At 47.6% G+C, this 22,685-nt stretch overlaps 1 protein-coding gene across 16 annotated transcripts in view; it reads right to left on the bottom strand.

Moving 5' to 3' along the window:
* Positions 1-22,685, bottom strand: part of fhod3b (formin homology 2 domain containing 3b) — a 742,093-nt gene that overhangs the window by 668,305 nt on the left and 51,103 nt on the right. For all 16 annotated transcript variants that reach the window (XM_072509894.1, XM_072509896.1, XM_072509895.1 and 13 more), the window contains exon 2: positions 21,475-21,581. In XM_072509894.1, coding sequence (XP_072365995.1) covers positions 21,475-21,581 — 107 coding nt within the window. The remainder of the gene's footprint in view (positions 1-21,474; positions 21,582-22,685) is intronic.

Genomic DNA, 22,685 nt, shown 5'->3' with positions numbered 1-22,685 from the left:
GGACTTCACCTTTTGTAATAGTCTACCATGAGGGACCTTGTCAAAGGCCTTACTGAAGTCCATATAGACAACATCTACTGCCCTACCTGCATCAATCATCTTAGTGGCCTCCTCGAAAAACTCTATCAAGTTAGTGAGACACGACCTCCCCTTCACAAAACCGTGCTGCCTCTCACTAATACGTCCATTTGCTTCCAAATGGGAGTAGATCCTGTCTCGAAGAATTCTCTCCAGTAATTTCCCTACCACTGAAGTAAGGCTCACCGGCCTGTAGTTCTGTGGATTATCCTTGCTACCCTTCTTAAACAGAGGAACAACATTGGCTATTCTCCAGTCCTCCGGGACATCCCCTGAAGACAGTGAGGATCCAAAGATTTCTGTCAAGGCCTCAGCAATTTCCTCTCCAGCCTCCTTCAGTATTCTGGGGTAGATCCCATCAGGCCCTGGGGACTTATCTACCTTAATATTTTTTAAGACACCCAACACCTCGTCTTTTTGGATCACAATGTGACCCAGGCTATCTACACCCCCTTCTCCAGACTCAACATCTACCAATTCCTTCTCTTTGGTGAATACTGAGGCAAAGTATTCATTTAGTACCTTGCTCATTTCCTCTGGCTCCACACATAGATTCCCTTGCCTATCCTTCAGTGGGCCAACCCTTTCCCTGGCTACCCTCTTGCTTTTTATGTACGTGTAAAAAGCCTTGGGATTTTCCTTAACCCGATTTGCCAATGACTTTTCGTGACCCCTTCTAGCCCTCCTGACTCCTTGCTTAAGTTCCTTCCTACTTTCCTTATATTCCACGCAGGCTTCATCTGTTCCCAGCCTTTTAGCCCTGACAAATGCCTCCTTTTTCTTTTTGACGAGGCCTACAATATCACTCGTCATCCAAGGTTCCCGAAAATTGCCGTATTTATCTTTCTTCCTCACAGGAACATGCCGGTCCTGTATTCCTTTCAACTGCCACTTGAAAGCCTCCCACATGTCAGATGTTGATTTGCCCTCAAACATTCGCCCCCAATCTATGTTCTTCAGTTCCCGCCTAATATTGTTATAATTAGCCTTCCCCCAATTTAGCACATTCATCCTCGGACCACTCTTATCCTTGTCCACCAGTACTTTAAAACTTACTGAATTGTGGTCACTGTTACCGAAATGCTCCCCTACTGAAACATCTACCACCTGGCCGGGCTCATTCCCCAATACCAGGTCCAGTACCGCCCCTTCCCTAGTTGGACTGTCTACATATTGTTTTAAGAAGCCCTCCTGGATGCTCCTTACAAACTCCGCCCCGTCTACGCCCCTGGCACTAAGTGAGTCCCAGTCAATATTGGGGAAGTTGAAGTCTCCCATCACCACAACCCTGTTGTTTTTACTCTTTTCCAAAATCTGTCTACCTATCTGCTCCTCTATCTCCCGCTGGCTGTTGGGAGGCCTGTAGTATACCCCCAACATTGTGACTGCACCCTTCTTATTCCTGATCTCTACCCATATAGCCTCACTGCCCTCTGAGGTGTCCTCTCGCAGTACAGCTGTGATATTCTCCCGAACAAGTAGTGCAACTCCACCTCCCCTTTTACATCCCCCTCGATCCCGCCTGAAACATCCAAATCCTGGAACGTTTAGCTGCCAATCCTGCCCTTCCCTCAACCAGGTCTCTGTAATGGCAACAGCATCATAGTTCCAAGTACTAATCCAAGCTCTAAGTTCATCTGCCTTACCCGTAATGCTCCTTGCATTAAAACATATGCACTTCAGGCCACCAGACCCGCTGTGTTCAGCAACTTCTCCCTGTCTGCTCTGCCTCAGAGCCACACTGTCCCTATTCCCTAGTTCTCCCTCAATGCTCTCACCTTCTGACCTATTGCTCCCGTGCCCACCCCCCTGCCATACTACTTTAAACTTCGGAGCCACAATGGGGCTGCCAGAAAATGCCAACTCAACCTAATGGGTACTGGTTTAACAAACCAACAGTTGGGGTTAGGGTTAGGGTTACAGTTGGGGTTTGTGTAGTAAATGGAGCAGAAAAATGTAAAGCTTTTACATTACTAACATTCATCATAATAAGCAGCGTTGCCATGAACACTGCAACAGGTAAACAGGGAGATAAAAACATCAGATAGATCCGCCACCTAGATTCCTCTTATTGACCAGTTGTAGCATAAAAACAGCCCATGACATGCAGTTTAAAAAGAATGTAGATCTAGTCAGATTACTGGCAGCAAGATAACACCTGCACGTACATAGGAATACCAAGAGAATACCAAGATCAACAATTTACCAATTGTAGCCCTGAAGTCAGAATTTCTGTACAGAGGTAGGAAGTGGAGCAGGGGGAGGGGAGGATACATCACAAACATGTGACATTTGAAAACCAGGAGATCTGTATATCAGAAGTGGAGCTGAGAACTGTGCTGGGTGAAGGAACATGTATTCTGAAAGGCAGCTTTGCAATATAGTAAATTTTAAAAAGTGAGCTTTTATGGCAACAATCATGGATATAAACAAAGCACATTTGCAGGATCTCCTCCTGTTTTATGGACTTCAATGTACTAACGCAGCAATGTGGTTTGCAAGGGCAATTAAGTGAACCTATCGTCAATATAGAGGGCAAGTGGCGCAGTGACATTCCTGCAAATTAATTCAATTCAGCAAATTGCTCATTAAATTGGGATTTTATAAACAAACGGCTCCCGTTTTTAAGTAGCTGCTTTTCACAAACTGAATGGCCCATTTGGAACGAGCACGGTGCAGAGTTTCACAATGTCCCAAAATCACAGAAGCAGACAGATGGTTGTAACGGGAACAGCCTCCGGGTAACCACACACTTTAGTCACCCTACCTGCGCAAATGGTGTCAAGAGGTCAGTGCGCCTGGCTCTTAGTTGGAATGTTAGACACAAAGGGAATTGTGCAGTTTTCTTTCCCTCTTCCCCCCCCGCCCAGCTACTCTTTTTTTTCCTCCTCCCTCCCAAGAACTTAATTCCGCCCTGCTGTTCTTCCAGCAGATTTCTCGGTGACGAAGAGTAGACAGAATGGTTTCCATTCGATTGCGCTTTCATAATGCCCCAGACCCATAATGAGGGGAGAGTTTGAGTTCTATTAAGGCGATAAAAAGCACAGGTATGACCAGAAGGACAGCTGCTCAAAATAATGCAACTTATTCAATGATAGATAGAAAAAAAAAGAGACTCCAAAGATTGAATAAGGATGCAATATTAGGACACCATCTTTAGTCAAAAATTGCCAAACCTTTAAACATGTATTTTTTATTTTTAAAAAAATATTTTTATTCTCCTCCTTTTTCACATTTTCTCCCACATTTACACCCATCAACAATAAACAATAATCAGCAAGATATGTCAATCCCCATAATAACAACAATCCCATCCGCCCACCAACCCCCAAACACCAGCCCGCATGTTTATATAAACAAACGACAAAAAGGAATCAGGGATTACCCGTAGTCACCCTTAATCTACACAGCCCCCCCCCCCCACCGCCCCCCCCCCAACTAATATTCGATGTTATCCAGTTCTTGAAAGTGCATAATAAATAGTGCCCATGACTTGTAGAACCCCTCCGAGCTTCCCCTCAGTTCAAACTTAACCTTCTTAAGAGTCAAGTATTCCACCAGGACCCCCCGCCACGCAGGGCACAGGGTGGAGAGGCTGCTCTCCATCCCAGCAGGATCCGCCTTCGGGCGATCAACGAGGCGAAGGCTATGATATCTGCCTCCGCTCCAGTTTCCAACCCTGGCTGGTCCGACACCCCGAATATGGCCTCCTGTGGACCCGGGTCCAGTTTCACACGCACCATCTTGGAAATTACCCTAAACACCTCCTTCCAGTACTCCCCTAGCTTTGGACAGGACCAAAACACATGAACGTGATTCGCGTCCCCCCCCCCCCCCCCCGCAACACTCACACACATCCTCTACTCCCTCAAAAAATCGGCTCATCCTCACCCTCGTGAGGTGCGCTCTATATACCACCTTCAGCTGTATCAGCCCCAACCTTGCACATGAGGTGGAGGCATTCACTCTCCGGAGCACCTCACACCAGACCCCCCTCCTCTATAACCTCTCCCAGCTCTTCCTCCCACTTTGCTTTGATCCCTTCCAGTGGTGCCTTATCCTCTTCCAGAATAGCTCCGTACACCGCTGACACTGCCCCCTTCTCCAGTCCCCTTGTCGTCAACACCTCCTCCAGCAATGTGGAGGCCGGTTCCTCTGGGAAGCTCTCTATCTCCTTCCTGGCAAAATCCCGAACCTGCATGTACCTAAACACTTCTCCCTGCTCTAGCCCATACTTCGCTTCCAACTCCCTCAATCCTGCAAACCGGCCCCGAAGAAACAAATCTTTTAGCGTCTTAATCCCCTTCTCTTCCCATTTCCGAAAACTTCCATCCCACCTCCCTGGCTCAAATCTGTGGTTCCCCCGAATCGGCATTTCCCTTGACCCGAAACCCAACCCGAAGTGTTGGCGAAACTGCCTCCAGATTTTCAATGAAGCTATTATTACCGGACTCCCTGAATATTTCCCCGGAGCTATCGGGAGCGGCGCTGTTGCAAGTGCCTTCAGCCCCGACCCCCTGCACAAACACCCCTCCATTCTGACCCACTGAGAATCAACCCCTCTGACCCAGCTCCGCACTTTCTCCACGTTTAAACATGTATTGAGAGCAGTCTAGGGATGCATTCCCACTGGCAAAAAAGGTCGGTCACTGTTAAACCCAGTACAGAAAAGAAAATACTATAACTAACTACTGGTATGCAGCTAATATATTTTGATGTGATATTCCTCAGATGCACACATTGCCAGAAACTGTTTTCATGTCTAGCTGAAGGGGTCTTTTACTCATCGGTTTGCATGGAAACAGAATCAGATAACTTATCATAACTAAGGACCGTTACAAAGTGCTTTGAGCTTATCGAGATTCCTGGAGAGAGATCAGGAGCCAGAGAACTAATTCTCATTCTTCACATTTTTCTACCCTCACCCCTGCTCCTAAAAAAACTTCATGTCAAATACCTGCTCTCACCTTAAAAGGCTCTCGGGCATAAAAATGCACTGGTTCTGAAGCAATCTCTTATGACTCTATCTTTACCACAGCCTATTACTGTCCGTCAGCAGTCAAACACCTACAGCTATAATACCGACAAAACAGGCTCACATCAAAGAGCAGATGATGTTACTCTTTCTCGATACCTAGTACACAGAGCTTTCATTCCATTTCTTCTGCTATAAGCTCAGACAATTAATCAGCCTCCTTTCGCCCCCTCAGGCAGAATGTTCACAAGTTGAACATAAACATTAGTGCTAAAAATGTGTTGGGGAATTCTTAAAAAGTAGTTTACCCCTTGGAAAACTGTAATGTATCAGACAATTTTCCAAGGGGGATGGCTTTCTTGACCTGCGTTACAATTGCCAGACATTGCAAGCAGCTCTTCTCCTCACCGGCAGGGTTTCCCCACTCCCCAAATACTATCAAGGTCTTACATTGATACATAGAACATACAGTGCAGAAGGAGGCCATTCGGCCCATCAAGTCTGCACCGACCCACTTAAGCCCTCACTTCCACCCTACCCTCGTAACCCCATAATGCCTCCTAACCTTTTTGGACACCAAGGGCAATTTATCATGGCCAATCCACCTAACCTGCACGTCTTCAAACAAGACAGTCCCAACAGCACTATAAGCTGCACTTTTGTTTCTTCCTACATCTCTCAAGTTGATGTTGTGTGCTCATGTGAAAGATTTCTGCACAAGACTGGTGAATGAGGACTGTGTTCCACGATATATGATTGCACTCAAATAGAAAAGGATTTTACAGCAACCTACTATTTCAATTCTAATAGTATAAAGAATAGACTAGTAAAAAATTAAAAGGTTCTCATTGGCCAAAAACCATTCTGAGTGTGTACAAATGATACATAGTTCATAATATACAATGATTAATCCCTACTGGTTATTCTCCTGTAATGGTCACGTTTTCAGTGGCTTACTCACTCTTCCAACTTCTTCCATCGGGCAGGAGATACAGAAGTCTGAGAACACGCACGAACAGGCTCAAAAACAGCTTCTTCCCCACTGTCACCAGACTCCTAAACGACCCTCTTATGGACTGATTTCATTAACACAACACCCTGTATGCTTCATCCGATGCCAGTGCTTTTGTAGTTACATTGTATATGTTGTGTTGCCCTATTATGTATTTTCTTTTATTCCCTTTTCTTCTCATGTACTTAATGATCTGTTGAGCTGCTCGCAGAAAAATACTTTTCACTGTACCTCGGTACACGTGACAATAAACAAATCCAATCCAATCCAGTGCGGTTAGAATGTATTACCCATTTAAGGGGGGTCTCCAGTAATAAGCCAAAAATTAAGACAGATTGGCCCTGTTGCGATTTCATTTTTTTAAATATATAGAGTAGCCATGATGTAAACATGTAACCAGCATACATTGTTCTGAGGAGTTTTCAGTTTAGCCAGCAGCATGTGGAGAGTTGGAGCTGTGCGTTCTTCAACAATAACTGTTGAATCTTTATAGTAAAATCAGTCTGCTGAGCAATCCTGTTCCACATCTTCGTTACCTACACTCCTGCCCGAGTTTGGCAAGTTCATATTAAAACATTGCAGTACAACAGCACCCACATAAAAACATTGCTCAAAATTACAACACAGACAGGCCATTTGGCCCCATAATTCCCTGGTGGTTATTCTCTCCACAATCAACATCCTAATCCTACACCCAGATTCTGTTCCCTTATTCCTTTGCAGCCAAATTTGACCCATTCTTAAATGTTGATGTGGCCTTAATCTCCAGTGGTGCTTTCAACAACCTCAGAATTGTGACAAAACTTGTAACTGATCGCAGAAGTAGTCTTGTTCCAGACGCGTCAATCACTGGAAACATATTTTTTGTTCCTTCCATTATAGTGTTGCAAAGAGACCAAGTGTAAGTCAAATCAGATTTTGGGTATAAACAGAAAATAAAGGGAGGCCATTCAACCCTTTGAACCTGCTCTGCCATTCAATTTCAATACCATGATAACATGATCCTGTCTTCCCCACAAACCTCCCTCTCCCACAGCCCTTCGTCCCTTTAGCCCCAAGGAGCTATATTTAATTCCTTCTTGCAATCACACAATATTTTGGCCTCAGCTACTTTGTGGTAGTGAATTCCACAGATTCACCACTCACTGGGTGAAGGAACTTCTCCTCACCTCAGTTGGAAAATGTTTACCCCCTCATACTCAAACCAGGATCCTTAGTTCTGGACTCAACCACCATCGGGAACATTCTTTCCGAATCTATCCTGTCTAATCCTGTTAAGAGTTTTTGGAAGTTTCTGGGAGATCCTCTCTCTCTCTCTTCTAAACGCCAATGAATATAATCCCAACTGACTTAGTCTCTCCTCATATGACAGTCCTGCCATTCCTGGAATCAGCCTGTTAAACCTTCACGCTCCCTACATAACAAGACCATCTTTCCTCAGATAAGGACACCAAAACAGCACACAATACTCCAGTGTGGCCTCACCAATGTCCTTTACAATTGCTGTAAAACATCCCTATTTCTATACTCAAATGCTCTCACTATCAAGGCTAACATATCATTTGCCTTCTTTACTGCCTGCTGTACCTGCGCGCTTACTTTCAGCGACTGGTGCACGAGGACACCAAGGTCTCGCTGAGTATCCACAATTTACACCCATTCAAATAATAATCTGCCTTCCTATTTTTGCTACTGAAGCGGATACCATCACATTTATCTACATTATACTGCATCTGCCATGCATATACCCACTCAATAAGCCTGTCCAAATCCTGCTGAAGCATCTCTGCATCCTCCTCACAGATCACCCTCCCACCCAACTCATCATCTGCAAATTTGGAGATAATACATTTTAGTTCCCTCATCCAAATCATTAAAATGGAACGTGAACATAGGGTCCTAGCGCAGATCTGTGTGGTACCCCACTCGTCAATGGTTCCCAATTGGAAAAAGACCTGCAGGTTTTGGATTTACAAGGTTCCTGAATTTATGAGGCAGCGAATCTTTTTCGAATTAATTTTAAAGACTGCAAACGCAAAGCATCCACAGTGCACAGTAAAATATGGTGTCGGTTATTCAAGGGTGCTGAGCATGAAGTATCTTGGTGTTGGGTTACTCCAGAAGCCTGTTTGGCTATGTGCCCACTCTCGACATTCCCTCTTTGCTTCCTGCTAACCAGGTTTCTATCCATCTCAAGCCACTACCCGCAATCTATCCATCGCAAGCCACTACCCGCAATCCCATGCGCTTCAGCTTTACAGCTTCAGCTAATCTGCTCTGTGAGACCTTGTCAAAAGCCTTCGGAAAGTCTAAATAAACTACATCCACCAGTTCTCCCTCGCCAACTCTACTAGTTACATCTTCAAAGAATTGCAGTAGATTTGTCAAACATAATTTCCCTTTTGTAAATCCATGCTGACTTTGTCCGATTACACCATTGCTTTCCAAGTGATGTGCTATGAAATCCTTGAGAATGGACACCAGCAACTTCCCTACTACCAACATTAGGCTCTCTGGTCTATAGTTCCCACTTTCCTCTCTACCTCCCATTTTGAATAGCGGGGTTACATTAGCTACCTCCAATCTGTAGGAACCATTCCAGAGTCCGAAGAATTTTTGAAAATGGATCTACTATTTCTAGGGCCATTTCCTAGAGTACTCGGAGATGCAGATTATCAGGCCCTAGAGATTTATCTGCCTTCAATCCCATTAATTTCCCCAAAACCATTTCTCTACTAATATGGATTTTCTTCAGCTTCTCAATAAAACTTGTGAATTCTGTGTAAAAATCACCTGAAGTTCCGCTTCCAATTCAGGACCCAATTGAACAAAGGGCATGGGGTTTACAGTAATTTATCCTTTCTGCTAAAAGAGCCACCCCCGATACTCCTCGTCTGCAAATAATAAGAAAAAATAATTGATTCCAAATCATTTATTCCTGTTGGCACTTCTCCCACGAGACAGCTACTCGACTCCTCTCTTCATTATCTCATCAGCTACTCTTGGCCATTGCAAGGTCAGGAGAGCAAAACAGCTGTAAGTAACTCAGTTTTTTCCCCCCATATCTCAAAAATAGCAGACTGAACTCACCTAGAAATGAGACAGACATTCTCAAAAGTTTTATAAGATAAGGGGCGGGTTTTACTGAGCAGCCCGCAGCGTGTTTTTCACCAGCCGAGGCGGCCCGCCAGCGGGAATTTCTGGTCCCGCCTTGTCAACAGGATTTCCTGTTGACTGCCCCACTCGTCGCCTGGAAACCAGTGCGCCGTCAGTGGGCATGGAATATCCCACTGGCAAATTCTGCCCAAGACGTGTGAAAACTGAAAAGATTTTCAATGAAAGAACGGAATCGCATCCACTCAAACATCCTTCGTTCTTTCAAATTTTAGGTAGTTGCTGCCATCAAGGTGCATAGTATTTGCATTTGTTACCCGAATCTGAAAAAGGTAACTGAAGGATTGAGAAATCTAGATCCCACAAGAATGAATACAACTTCCTTCAGTCACATGGATATCATATAATCCTTACAGAGCAGGAGGCCATTTGGTCGTTCAAGTCTGCACTGACCCTCTGAAAGAGCACCCTACCTAGACCCACTCCCCCACTCTATTCCCACCCCATCTAACCTGTACATCATTGGATACTAAGAGGCAATTTTATCGTAGCCAATCCACGCAACCTGCACATCTTTGGACTGTGGGAGGAAATTGGAACACCCGGAGGGAATCCACGCAGACACGGGGAGAACATGCAAACTCCACACAGACAGTGACAGAAGGTCAAGGCCAGAATTGAACCAAGGTTCCTGGCGCTGTGAAGCAGTAGTGCTAACCACCGTGCCACCCACATGCCATCTGATTCAAAAGGCTGGGTTTTAGATGAAGGCGGTGGCCTCAGAGTCCCACTCGTCACCCCATACACACTGGTTTAAAAAGTCAGAGGCAAGCTCGCCTCCACTGGAGAGGCTTCTGCTCTCACCTGGGAAGAAATCCCAGGAGTGGCCATGGGGCCGGATTTGGGAGGGTGTGTGGAGAGAATGAGGAGGAGGGGGGGCGGGGCAGAGAAAGAGAGAGAATGCAGCCTGCTTCTATTAGACAGAGAGTGCCAAATAAAAAAGGGCAGCAGGGAAGCACAAGTGGATAGCTCTGTGGCTTCACAGCGCCAAGGTCCCAGGTTCGATTTCCCGTTGTCTGTGGAGAGTCTGCACGTTCTCCCAGTGTCTGCGTGGGTTTCCTCCGGGTGCTCCGGTTTCCTTCCACAGTCCAAAAGACGTGCAGGTCAGGTGGACTGGCCATGCTAAATTGCCCTTAGGGACCAAAAAGGTTAGGAGGGGTTATTGGGTTACGGGGATAGGGTGGAAGTGGGTCGGTGCAGACTTGATGGGCCGAATGGCCACCTTCTGCACTATGTTCTATCCCCCAAGCTGCCAGTGGTCTGTAAATCCCCAGTGCTGGCAAAATAGCTTTAATTAACCACTTAATAGCCTCAATTTGCCCAGGCTCAACTCCTTCACACCCCCAAAACTGTTAAAATACCAATGCATACAGGTGTTAGCAAGCATGGCACCACCATGGCACCCGATGTTACACCCTTCCCCTCACATGGCAGCCTAACCCCCACCCCAGGGACAATGTAAAATTCGACCCAATACAACTGATTTTAACTTGCTTTGGAAGCAGTTCATAGATCATAGAATTTACAGTGCAGAAGGAGGCCATTCGCCCCATCGAGTCTGCACCAGCCCATGGAAAGATCACCGTACCTTAGCTCACACCTCCATCCTATCCCCGTAACCCAGTGATCCCATCTAACCTTTTTGGACACGATGGGCAATTGAACATGACCAACCCACCTTTTTTTTTTAAATTTAGAGTACTCAATTCATTTTTTCCAATTAAGGGGCAATTTAGCATGGCCAATCCACCTAGCTTGCACATTTTTGGGTTGTGGGGGCGAAACCCACGCAAACACAGGGAGAATGTGCAAACTCCACAGGGACAGTGACCCAGAGCCGGGATCGAACCTGGGACCTCGGCGCCATGAAGCTGCAGTGTTACTCCACTGCGCCACCGTGCTGCCTCCAGGCCAACCCACCTAACCTGCACATCTTTGGTCTGTGGGAGGAAACCGGAGCATCCGGAAGAAACCCATGCAGACACTGAGAACGTGCAGACTCCGCCAGGAATCGAGCCTGGGGCCCTGGAGCTGGTGAAGCAACTGTGCTAACCACGCCAGCCAGCTCAGAGATGATTTATCAGACTAATACCTCGATTGGGCGAGTTGTCTTTGGAGGAAAAAGTTGGAGAGGTCAGGCTTTAATCCACTGGAGTTTAGAAGATCAAAAGGTGACTTGATTGAAACAGAAGATCCTGTGGGGTCTTGACAGGGTGGATGTGGAGAGAATGCTTCCTCTTGTGGGAGAATCCAGAACTCAAGGTCAGTGTTTAAAAATAAGGGCCACTTGAGACAAAGGTGAGGAGAATGTTTTTCTCTCAGAGGATCGTGAGGCTTTGGAAACTCTTCCTGAAGAGCCAGTGGAAGCAGTGTGTGTGAATATTTTTAAGGCAGAGAGTAGAACAGGGGTAGATCCCTGCCTGCTGGCTCCACCCAATGGGCGGAGTATAAATGTGTGTGCTCACTGAGCTGCAGCCATTTCGGCAGCAGCTGCAGGAGGCAACACATCTCTGCGTAATAAAGCCTCGATTACTCTCTACTTGTCGTAAATGATAGCGCATCAACCAGCACCTCCAAAAGAGCACCCTACCTCGGCTCAATTCCCCACTCTATCCCCGTAACCTGATTCGGGGCAATTTAGCATAGCCAATCCAACCAAACTGGACATCTTTCAATGGCGGAGCTGGCTTGAGGGGAGTGAATGGCCTATCCCTGCTCCTTGTTCAGAGGTTCACTATTGGCACCTTTCCTTAGAAGTTATCTTCATAGGAACTTGCATTCAAATGGAGCAAAACATAGGACCCGATTTTCGCTCCCGCGCTGGTTGGGAGAATCGCCTGGGTCGCCAAATTTTCCCGCGACACCAGTCCGACGCCCTCCCACGATTCTCCCAAGCGGCGAGAATGGACCCGTCGAGTTCCGCACGGCGCAGGCCGGAGAATCGCCCGAGACACCCAAAATGCCGATTCTCCGGCACCCCTGCTATTCTCAGGCCCGGATGGGCCGAGCGGCCAGCCCAAAATGGCGGGTTCCCCCTGGCGCCGTCCACACCTGGTCGCTGCCGGCAGGAACAGCGCGGGAACACTGGGGGGGGGTGCCTCAAATGGGGTGTGGCCCGCGATCGGTGCCCACCGATCGTCGGGCCGTCCTCTCTGAAGGAGGACCTCCTTTCTTCCGCAGCCCCGCAAGGTCCGTCTGACATCTTCTTGCGGGGCGGACTCGGAGAGGACGGCAACCACGCGTGCGCGGGTGACGCCAGTTATGCGGCGCCGGCTGCGTCATGTATGCAGCACCGCCTTTACGCGGCACCAAGGCCTGGCGCGCGTAAATGACGCGGCGCCACTCCTAGCCCATTATCGGGCCCTGAATCGGTCGGGATAGGGGCCGTTTTGCGCCGTCGTGAACCTCAACGGCGTTCACGCCGGCGCGAACACTCTGCCTCCATTTCGGAGAATCCCGCCCATAATTTTAAAACTTAAAAAACGCATGAGGTTGGCTGTGTGCGGGTGAACGGCTTACACAACACAAAGTGCAACCAGTGCAAAGGAGATGGCAGAACGCGGTCTAAAATCTCAGCCATGTCATCACAAGGGAGACAACAGAGAGGACAGGTGACCATACTTCATCCCATAAAAAGGGACGGAGAAACAAAACGCCAGGAAAGGAGTCTTCTCTACTCAAATTGCCAAGAGAGCTAGGAGCAGCTTGCCGTCTTGTTGGCTCAGTCTCGGTGCTACCTCGGGGCCGAGGGAATGGAGGAAGGTGGTGGGAAGTTAATAAACGGAAAGGCAAAAAAAAAAAAAAATCACAAGTTGATGGTTCAAAAGGAATAGATTGCTTTCTTTAAGACGGGATGAAAGCGAGGAGGCTGTAATTCGCAATGTTGCTGGGCTCCTCATAAACTGTAAAGTATTGCAACAAAGAAGTCGGTAAAAACTCACACCTGAATTACAACTTCCTTTAGCATTCTAGATTTGATTGAAAAAGCATTTTCTCCTCTGATCTCAAAGTTATGTGTTTCCATTTCACATATTCCCACAGGAGGGAATGTCGAGAGTGGGCACATAGCCAAACAGGCTTCTGGAGTAACCCAACACCAAGATACTTCATGCTCAGCACCCTTGAATAACCGACACCATATTTTACTGTGCACTGTGGATGCTTTGCGTTTGCAGTCTTTAAAATTAATTCGAAAAAGATTCGCTGCCTCATAAATTCAGGAACCTTGCAAATCCAAAACCTGCAGGTACTTTTGGACTATGTCCCATCACTAGGAGTGCAGATGACAAAATCATCTTGAAAACGTTGAGAGTCTCGGGGAAACAAATGCCAAAAATCAGACATGTCACAGATTTTCAAGTCCTTGGGGCCAACTTTCCAGCGAGGAGCTAGTCCCGCTGAATCAGAGCTGCCTCTGCACCAACTCAAGAGACTGAACAGGTTCATTAAGTAACTGTAGACTTTCAGAGCACATGGTGAGTGCATCTCACTGCCCAGCGGAACTCAAGAAGTGCAACGATCAGGATTGCATTCCAGTGCAATGCTCCCAGTGGTCAGGCAACCTGGCACGGCTAAACTATAAATAATGGAAAACTGGGCAAAATACCAGAATGCATGAAACCATACCCTTGCAGGGAACCAACACTTTTCAGGACACGACAACTGGCATTGACTTGCATCCAGCTTTAGCTGCAGTCGGAGTCCATTAAACATAGGAGTAAAGAAAGCAGCTGTGACTCTACCACCCCTCAACCAACTCTTGGGGTATTTCCATTTTGTGTATTCTTCTCTGACCCATCAGGCTGAGGACAATTCAGCCCTCACTCAGCAGATAAAGGGGCTAACTCCCTCTCCAGGGCAGCGATTAGACTCCACTTGATCCTTCCGTTGTAATATTCCAAAAAGATCACAAACACACCTCATGAAGGACTGAAGGTGCGTTCCAGGACTGGATTCTCCGCACCCCAATGCCAAAATCGCGTTCGGCGCCGGGGCAGAGAATCCAGTTTCACGCATTAAATCAGGATCGGCCGGTTCCGCGATTCTCCGACCGCCCCCCAAAAAAGTGGCTACTCCCCGCCGCGCATCTACCAGCCATTGCTGGAGGCCCACCCCGTTATTCTCCGCCCCCGATTGGGCAAAGTCCCGACGGCGTATTTCTAATGTGGTCCCACTGTCCGTGATACCCGCGTGGCGGCTGTGGACTCAGTCTGCGGCCGCCATAGTCGGGGGTGGGCCGATCGGAGGGCAGGGGGCCTCATACGGGATAGGGACTTTATTGTGCGGGCCGTCCAAGTCGGGAGAGTGGCCAATCGGAGGCACTATTTCCGCTGTCCAGGTCCGCAATCGAAGTCCGCCACAGAGCACGCGCGGCCGCTGGAGGCCACCGCCGTGCGCATGCGAAGACTCTGACCCGGAAGTGCGGGAGCGATGTATCGGAGCTGGAGCTGCGAGCTCCACAACAGCTGCATGCTAGCCCGCTGCAGGGCTATGAATGTGTGGCCTTTTGATGCCAGTTTTTCTGGCATAAAAGACCAGTTTCCACGATGGCATGGGGACTGAAACAGAGAATCCATCCCCAAGTGTTTCTGCCGGTGCAGAATACCATGGGATTCACTTTTCTGCTGGGGGCACTATCCGTTCTGCGATTCAGGACATGCAAATGGGCCAACACTGTGCCAGCGCATAGCAAAAGCAATTCCCTGCCCTGGGGCGGTGCAATTGCTGGGGTTGAAATTAGCCCTAAAGAGCCCGATAGCTGAGGTGTTTTTTTTTCTAAACTCGCCACTCCCCACACTCATTGCAGCCATGAAGGTGGCTTAGAAAAGATCTGCACCCCCCTCGCAGCCCGCAGCCCCTCCCCCCCCCCCCCAGCCCTCTGCAGAGGAGCAATACTTCTGAAGAGTGCACTGACTGCCAACACATGGTGGGCCACTGAGCTTGGCCACGCCCATCCCCTTGATGATGCAGCCGAGGCACGAGGGTTTCCAGAGAGGCTGTCTGGCTGGACACTCACGTCACCACAGGACACATGAGCAGTCAGCAGTGTCAGCAGCCATTAAAGAGGTGCATTTAAATCCACAAACTGCAACAATGGCCGTTTGAGCCAGGCCACACTCCCGAGTTCACAGACCTGGCACCAGGTCATTCCTCGCTACTGCCCCTGGCCCAGGCAGCCACGCCACAGCAAGCCCGACATGTTCTTGAGACAGTTATTTTAGCCTCCTGCTCCCCCTCAACCGCCATGATGCCCTGCCCCCACTTGTAAATACTTGCATCAACTCACAACCGTGAGTCTTCCGCCTAAGAGGGGCAGAGCATCACAGAGGGGTGGGACATGAAGTGTACAAGCTGATAGCTGAATCCATGCAAATTATGGTTTTCCACCGACGCAAACTATAATAACCAGTGAGGGACGATAACGCCGCCAGCGAGGGACCAGAGCATGGTGACAGATTTGCACGGGTGCAATTCGCTATTTTTCCATTGCGCGCGATTCACAACCCAATCGCGAGTCTTACCGTCAGCATCACAAAGCGAAGAATCCAGTCGTGTCAAATGAACAACCAAAGGGCCCAGTAGATTTTTAAAAAACAGAAAGCTAACATTGCAACACCAGCTCCCGCCACTAGTGAATCACGTGAGCCAAATGCAGAGCGTCCCTGACCAGAACCGTGGGCGGGGTTCTCTGACCCCGGGGCCGGGTTGGAGAATTGCCGGGCCGGGCCCGATTCACGCGACGCGGCCCCGACGCGGTCCGCCGATGCTCCGGTGACCGGAAAATCGCCGGCGGTGTGGTCGGCGGCCGCTCTACACAGCCCCCCCCCAGCGATTTTCCAGCCGGCGCCATTCACCTGTGGTCTTACCCAGCGGGACCTCGCCATCCATCCTTCAGGGAGCAGCCTGGCTGGGGGGGGGGTTTCCGACCCCTGGGGTGGCCTCCACCGTGGTCTGGCCCGCAATCAGGGTCTACTGATCGGCAGGCCGGACTTTCCTGGTGGGGGCCTCTTTTACTCCGCGCCGGCCCTTGTAGCTCTCCGCCATGTTGCTTCGGGGCCGGCGTGGAGACGGAAGCTACCATACATGCACGAGTTCGCGCTGGTCGCAGCGCGCATGCGCAGACCCACGGCACCGGTTTGATGCCAGCATTGGCAGCTGGAGATGCGCAAGTCGCTCCAGTGCTGTACTGGCCCTATAGGTCTCAGGATCGCTGTTCCTGGGGGCCCGTTTACACCGTCGTAAAATGCGACGGCGTTTACGACGGCATCAACACTTAGCCTCACGATCAGAGAATCCCGCCCTGTATTTAAATTTAATCCGCTCATCCCATCTCATTTCCCCCAAAATCATTGGCCGTATTCTCCGTTCCTGATGATACTGGGAAGGACTGGTGGAGTTTTACGGTAACACACTGATGCCGCACCTGGACTAATTCACCGACTGGTCAGGGGCAAGCACGGGCACCACATGGAACACAATCGATTGCAACAAGAAACGGTGCCAGAATTCACTGGGTTCAGGATTGAAACTCAGGAGGCTGACAAGCTGCAGCCGCACATACACACTTCACTCCCCAGCCCCACCGTCCCAGCCAACAAGATGGCAGTAAGGAAGGCCACTGTGGTTGACAGACGCTGAACTGGAGACCCTGCTAGATGCCATGGAGGAGAGACATTAACCCTGCACCCTGGGGTTGGAAGGAGGCAGCCAGTCGCCGCCGTTCGCCGTGCTTGGACGCAGGTGGCAGAGGTTGACAGCACCATGGCCAACACAGTCAGGTCCGGCCAGCAGTCCTGTAAAGAGCTGCATGCACCTCAGGGTAGCCAGGGTGAGTAGGCAGCATTGTGCTCCTAGCACCAATACCCGTCCCACACACCCGTAACCTGACCCGGAGGGTGGCCGAACCCCCACCCTGCACCACATGCCAGCACCCATACTGGCTACCATGGCCTATAACCCCTCACTGCAGCGGAAGGGCAGAGGGCACTGGATGTGGTCAGTGGGCCCAGAGCAAAGGCAGTTGCCGATGCGGATGTCAGCATCGGGTGAGGAAGTGAGACCCCATTGAGTTACCCCATGGCACGTGTGTCACCCCCCCAGCACCTCTCCATCCCCCCTGCCCACGATGCAATGTGCCCGGTCTTGTGTCTTGCAGGAACACCTGGCGATGGCCCGGGCCCTTCTGATGCCCCCCACCATAAACCACCAGAACGATGAGTGGAGAGCAGTGATGAGGAGGACAAGGACAGTGACAGGAGCCCTCGATCCGCAGCCCGTGACAGCTCGAGTCCAGGGAAGGCACCAACTTTCCAACACAGCCGTCTCCAACACCCTTCACCAACCTAGAGATATTCACCTGAGGAAGGAGCAGTGCTCCGAAAGCTAGTGTTTGAAACAAACCTGTTGGACTTTAACCTGGTGTTGTAAGACTTCTTACTGTGCCCACCCCAGTCCAATGGCGGCATCTCCACATCATCCTAGAGACATTCACCTCGGTTGGGCACTTTAGTGAAGAGGCTCCTGGGGCACTATCTGGTGCGCACCACACACACAAGAGGTGGAAGTAGGAACCCTGAGGGGGCAGTTGATCGGAGTGGGGGTGCGGGGTAGACTTCAGGAACGAGCTGCCGTCCAGACAGGTTTTGGGCTTCTGGAATGGATAATCCCATCAGTCCCATCAGAGTTGCTGTCGCAGAATCACGGATCATCAGCAACCATCAAACACCTGCAGGTGCAGTTGGAGGAGTCCATTCACCTGCAGGAGGAGGTGGTGCCACCCATGTGGGCCATCGAGGTCAACCCTGCACAGGTGGCTCCATGGTAGAGGTCTTGGTGGCAAAGTTTTCGGCCATGGGTCAGGATGTGCAAGGTCTGGAACAATCTGTGCAGCCGGTGGATGAGGCCCAGGACAGGGTGCCCTGTCACAGGCATCCATGTACCAGAGCTACATTGCAGCGCCGCTCCAGAGTCTGTCCCAATCCAGCAGGCCTTGACTGAGAGCGTCGGTAGCATTGTCCGGGTGCTGACCGACATGGCACAGACACAGAGGGAGATGGCCCATTCCCAGAGGAAGATGGCGCAGTCACTGGATAATGCAGCTGGTAAAAAAGGGAGTGGGGGGCAATGGGGAACAGTTTTGTCTTCCCAAAACTGCTTGGGGCACTAATAACAGAAAACCAGGAAATGAATGGAAGGTCCCAGGGCATAGAAAAGTGGGGTCAATTTAGAGCAGAATATACTATTGAAGGTCACTAGAGTCCAACTTTCAACTCCAGATTTATGAATTAAATTTAAATTCCACCAGATGCCATGGTGGGATTTGTCCAAGCCTGGGTCTCTGGATTACTTGCTAATCTAGTGACATAACTGATTATTCAGTTGCTTAATTGACTTGTCAAACCTGGCTGTAGGATTAATCAAAAGAACAGAATGAATGAACATGGTTAAAAATGGCAACTGTAGAGGAGCACTGGGTTGACTGCTGCACTGATGTTAATCCAATTCCCTTGTATCTTCAGGAACATAAGAGCTTCATTTGAGACATACAGCAAGATCATGGCTAATCAGGAGTGTGGTCTCAACCCCACTTTGTTGTCTGCCCTCCCATAACTCTGGACAATTTAAAAACAAAAAAAAAATCTAGTATCTAATCTTTTCTGGGGAAAAGAATTCCACCCAGAAAAGAAAAAAACAATTCTCCTCATCGCCATCTTCAAAAAGGGAGACCTCATTTTGAAATTGTCGCCCATAGCTCCAGCCTCCCTCGCAAGAAGTGACATCTTCCCAGTCTTCACCCTATCAAGTTCAGGATCATCTCTCCTTCTGAACTCTAATGGGTATCGGACCCACCAGCTCCACCTGTTTTTGCAAGATAAGCCCTTCACCCCAGGGATGAATGAGACTTCTCCGAATTACTCGGAATGCAATTATATACTTTTTCAAATGGGGAGACAATACTTCAGATGTGGTCGCACCAAGGTTCTGGGCAGCTGCAGTAAAACTTGCCTACTCCAAACTCTATTCCTCTTACAATGTACACCAACATTCCATTTGTGTTTCTACTCACTTGCTGTGTCTGCATGCTAACATTTGTGATTCATGTACTAGGACACCTAGATCCCTCTGTACCAGATCTGTAATCACTATGCAAATATTATAATGCTTTTCTATTTTTCCTGCCAACAATTGGACAACTTTCCATTTTCCCACATTATACTCAGCCAATTTTTTTATTCAATCACTTGACCCATCCATATCCCTCCACATGACAACTTCCTATCTACCATGTTACTTCCCCAATAACTTATAACTTATTTAAACACCGTTTCCCCTTTCACAAAATCATGTTTACTCTACCTCATCCCATAAGGATTCTCAAAATGTTTTGCTACAACCTTCTCAATAATAGATTCTAGCAATTTCCCTAGGATAGCTATTAAGTTCAGATATTAAGCTAACTGGCCTATAGTACCCTAATTTCAGACTTCCTCCTTTCTTCTCGAGTAAAGGTTTTGCATTTTCTATTTCTCAATCGCTGGGATCCAGAGTCTAAGGAATTTTGGAAGATTATAACCAATGCTTATACTATCACTACAGCCACTTCAAGATGCGAGGATGCAGGCCATCAGGTCCTGAGGACTCAGCTTTAGGTCTAATAGCTTTCCCAGCACCTTTCTCTGGTCATAATGGCGACTTTCAACTCTGCTTCTCTTTTGTCCTTTGATTTTGCGGTGAATGTAAGAAATTGTCATATTTTCTATGTTTTGCAGTAATGTTATTAAAACCTGGGCTAAGAAAAAAAAAAAGTATTAACTTTATTCATGAATGGTACCAGGAATATATTGGTTTGCTTACTTGGAATATAGTGGCAGGTTTAGGAAGTTAAGGTTTTCTCTTTTACTGAAGAATTGTTGTAACTGTTAACTGTAAATCTATTTCTTGGTTGTTAATGTGGTTAATTCTGTGCTTAGATTAAAGGTTGCTTTAACATATCTATGGGTCAGTGTTATCACCTTCCAAACCCACGACCACTACCATCCAGAAGGACAGGAGCAACAGATACTTGGGAACCCCACCCCACCCCCTGGAGGTTCCCCTCCAAGTCACTCATCATCTCGACATGAAAATATATCGCCTTCCTTCGCTGTCGCTGGGACAAAATCCTGGATCTCCCTCCCTCACAGCACAGGGCGTATACCTACACTTCAGGGACTGCAGCTGTTCAAGAAGACAGCTCACCAGCACCTTCTGTAGGGCAACTAGGCATGGGCAATAAATGCTGGCCTAACCAGTGACGTCCACATCCCGTAATTGAATTTAAAAAAGGTTCCTGTGGCGCAGTGACATTTCCTCAGTTTTATAAGTTGCAAATAGTTGGGCTCTTATCCAGGATCCTAAAATTTTAAGTATATTTGAGAAGTTATCCAATTCTTCTACAGTGAAGGCAGATGCAAAATACTGTTGAATGTTTGCTCAGTTTCCATTAATTCCCTAGATTCTCTTGCTAGAGGACCAACATTCACTCTGGTCACTCTTTTCTTCTGTAAATACTTGTAGAAGCTTCCATCTGCTTTTCTATTTTCAGCTATCCTTTTCTCATGCTCTAATCTTTCGCTTATATTTTCAGCCAAATTTTGCTCACTTAAAATGTTTAATTTTCAGATCTACCACTAATCTTACAAATTTGTATAGTGTTTCTTTCACTTTGAAACTATTCTCAACTTCCTAATCAGTTACAAATTATACATCCTTCTCTTTGAGGATTTTTTTTTCACCAAGTAAATCTTTGCTGAGGGTCATTAAACGCTCCCTAAAAAATGTCTGCCATTCATCTCTACTGACCTACCCTTTAACCTATTTTCCAGCGCACTTTTATCCAATTCTGACTCATACCCTTCTAATAACCAGTTTTGGGGGTTTAAAACACTCGACATAAACCCCCACACTCTTCAGTTCAATCTAAACTTATTCAGTAGTCCAAGTCAATCCCCCCTCCCAATTTCGCAGACATTACTCAAACCTGAAAACCGTTAGAACATTTTTTAAAAAATTCTTTAAAAAGGGTAGACTCAATCTTGAATCCTCACACAATGACAACTGTGTTTGTCAGTTTGCAATATCAGAGTTAGCGCAAGTTGTAATGAATGCCTGGTGATGGCCGATCGGTGTGGATGTATTGCGTTATTACAGGACAAAAATATAGGTACGTAGGCCATTGCCTGCAAAGTTCCCTTACCCAGGATCTTCCAGGAAGCCTTCCAGTTCATCTTTCTGTTCAGCCAAGTTAGACTCCAGATCGAGATAGGTACCATTGTGGGACAGCTGCAGTGCACAGTCATCAAGCTGAAACAGAGAAGCAAATATAATACTTACTCATCATTAGTGCACAGAAATCCTGTTCCATGCCATCCTCCCACCCACTCATTGCAACTGAGGCTACTCATATGCATTTGATGCCTTGAAGTATTCCTCAATTCTAGGTTTATTCCATTAATCCAATATCAATTCCCAACAACAGGCTACTTGTTCAGTCTTCAGAATTGGCCTCAAGTCAATGGGTTAATTTCTTAGCAGGTGTCAACCTTTAGGTGAACATAAAAGTAGGGGAAACTATATCTATTTCAGTCAATTTCCTTTCCAAATAAAAAATTGTTCCAAGACACAATGTAATTTAATCCAGATGCAATTAAATGGTCTTGTGCTGCCCAATTCCATAGGGCTATTCACTTACGTGCAGTCAAGACTAAAATTAACCAAACAAAATTTGCCGAAGGATAAATTCTGCAACAGTTAAAACTGCAACAGTGAAATTAAATCCATGATCAAATTATGTGATTAGGATATTGAAATAACAGCTGAAAGGAAGCTGGCTAGTAACATGGTAGAACAAAGCATTGTATCAGAGAGAGAAGAATGTGAGGGCATACCCGTGACATTAAATGGAAGCTGGAACTGAAAATAAACCAAGCTTAGAAGGCAAGGGAGGTTGCAAAAACAGCCATATGCACTGTATTACTGGCAGAGGAGTATAATTACAGGTTATCTTGGAGCATGCACTTATAAACAGAAGCCTCCATAATGCACGGTTGCTGGAGTAGGGTGCATCTATGTCATAGATTCTGATGTTCGAGTATTAGCAGCAGAGTGAGTACATATCTGGTGCAACAATTTTGCTGTTGGCCCTTCCAGCGGTCTTACACATGAGAAAACAGAGGACTCACAAATGGGAAATCAATGGTCTTCCTATTGGGACAAGCGGAAAATGAGGGGAGACTTTGGGAGAAACGTTTAAGCAGGAACAAATTAAGTGGCAACAGGAAGAACAGAGAGAAACACTGCAGGAGTAGTTTCTAAATGCTCTTACTAATCTTAATAGCCATGATGTGGAGATGCCGGCGTTGGACTGGGGTGCGCACAGTACGAAGTCTTACAACACCAGGTTAAAGT

This window comes from Scyliorhinus torazame, chromosome 6, assembly GCF_047496885.1.
Source record: "Scyliorhinus torazame isolate Kashiwa2021f chromosome 6, sScyTor2.1, whole genome shotgun sequence".
Classification (NCBI taxonomy): domain Eukaryota; kingdom Metazoa; phylum Chordata; class Chondrichthyes; order Carcharhiniformes; family Scyliorhinidae; genus Scyliorhinus; species Scyliorhinus torazame.
Note: the sequence above shows the minus strand (reverse complement) of the source record. Positions and strands in the feature narration are given on the sequence as shown.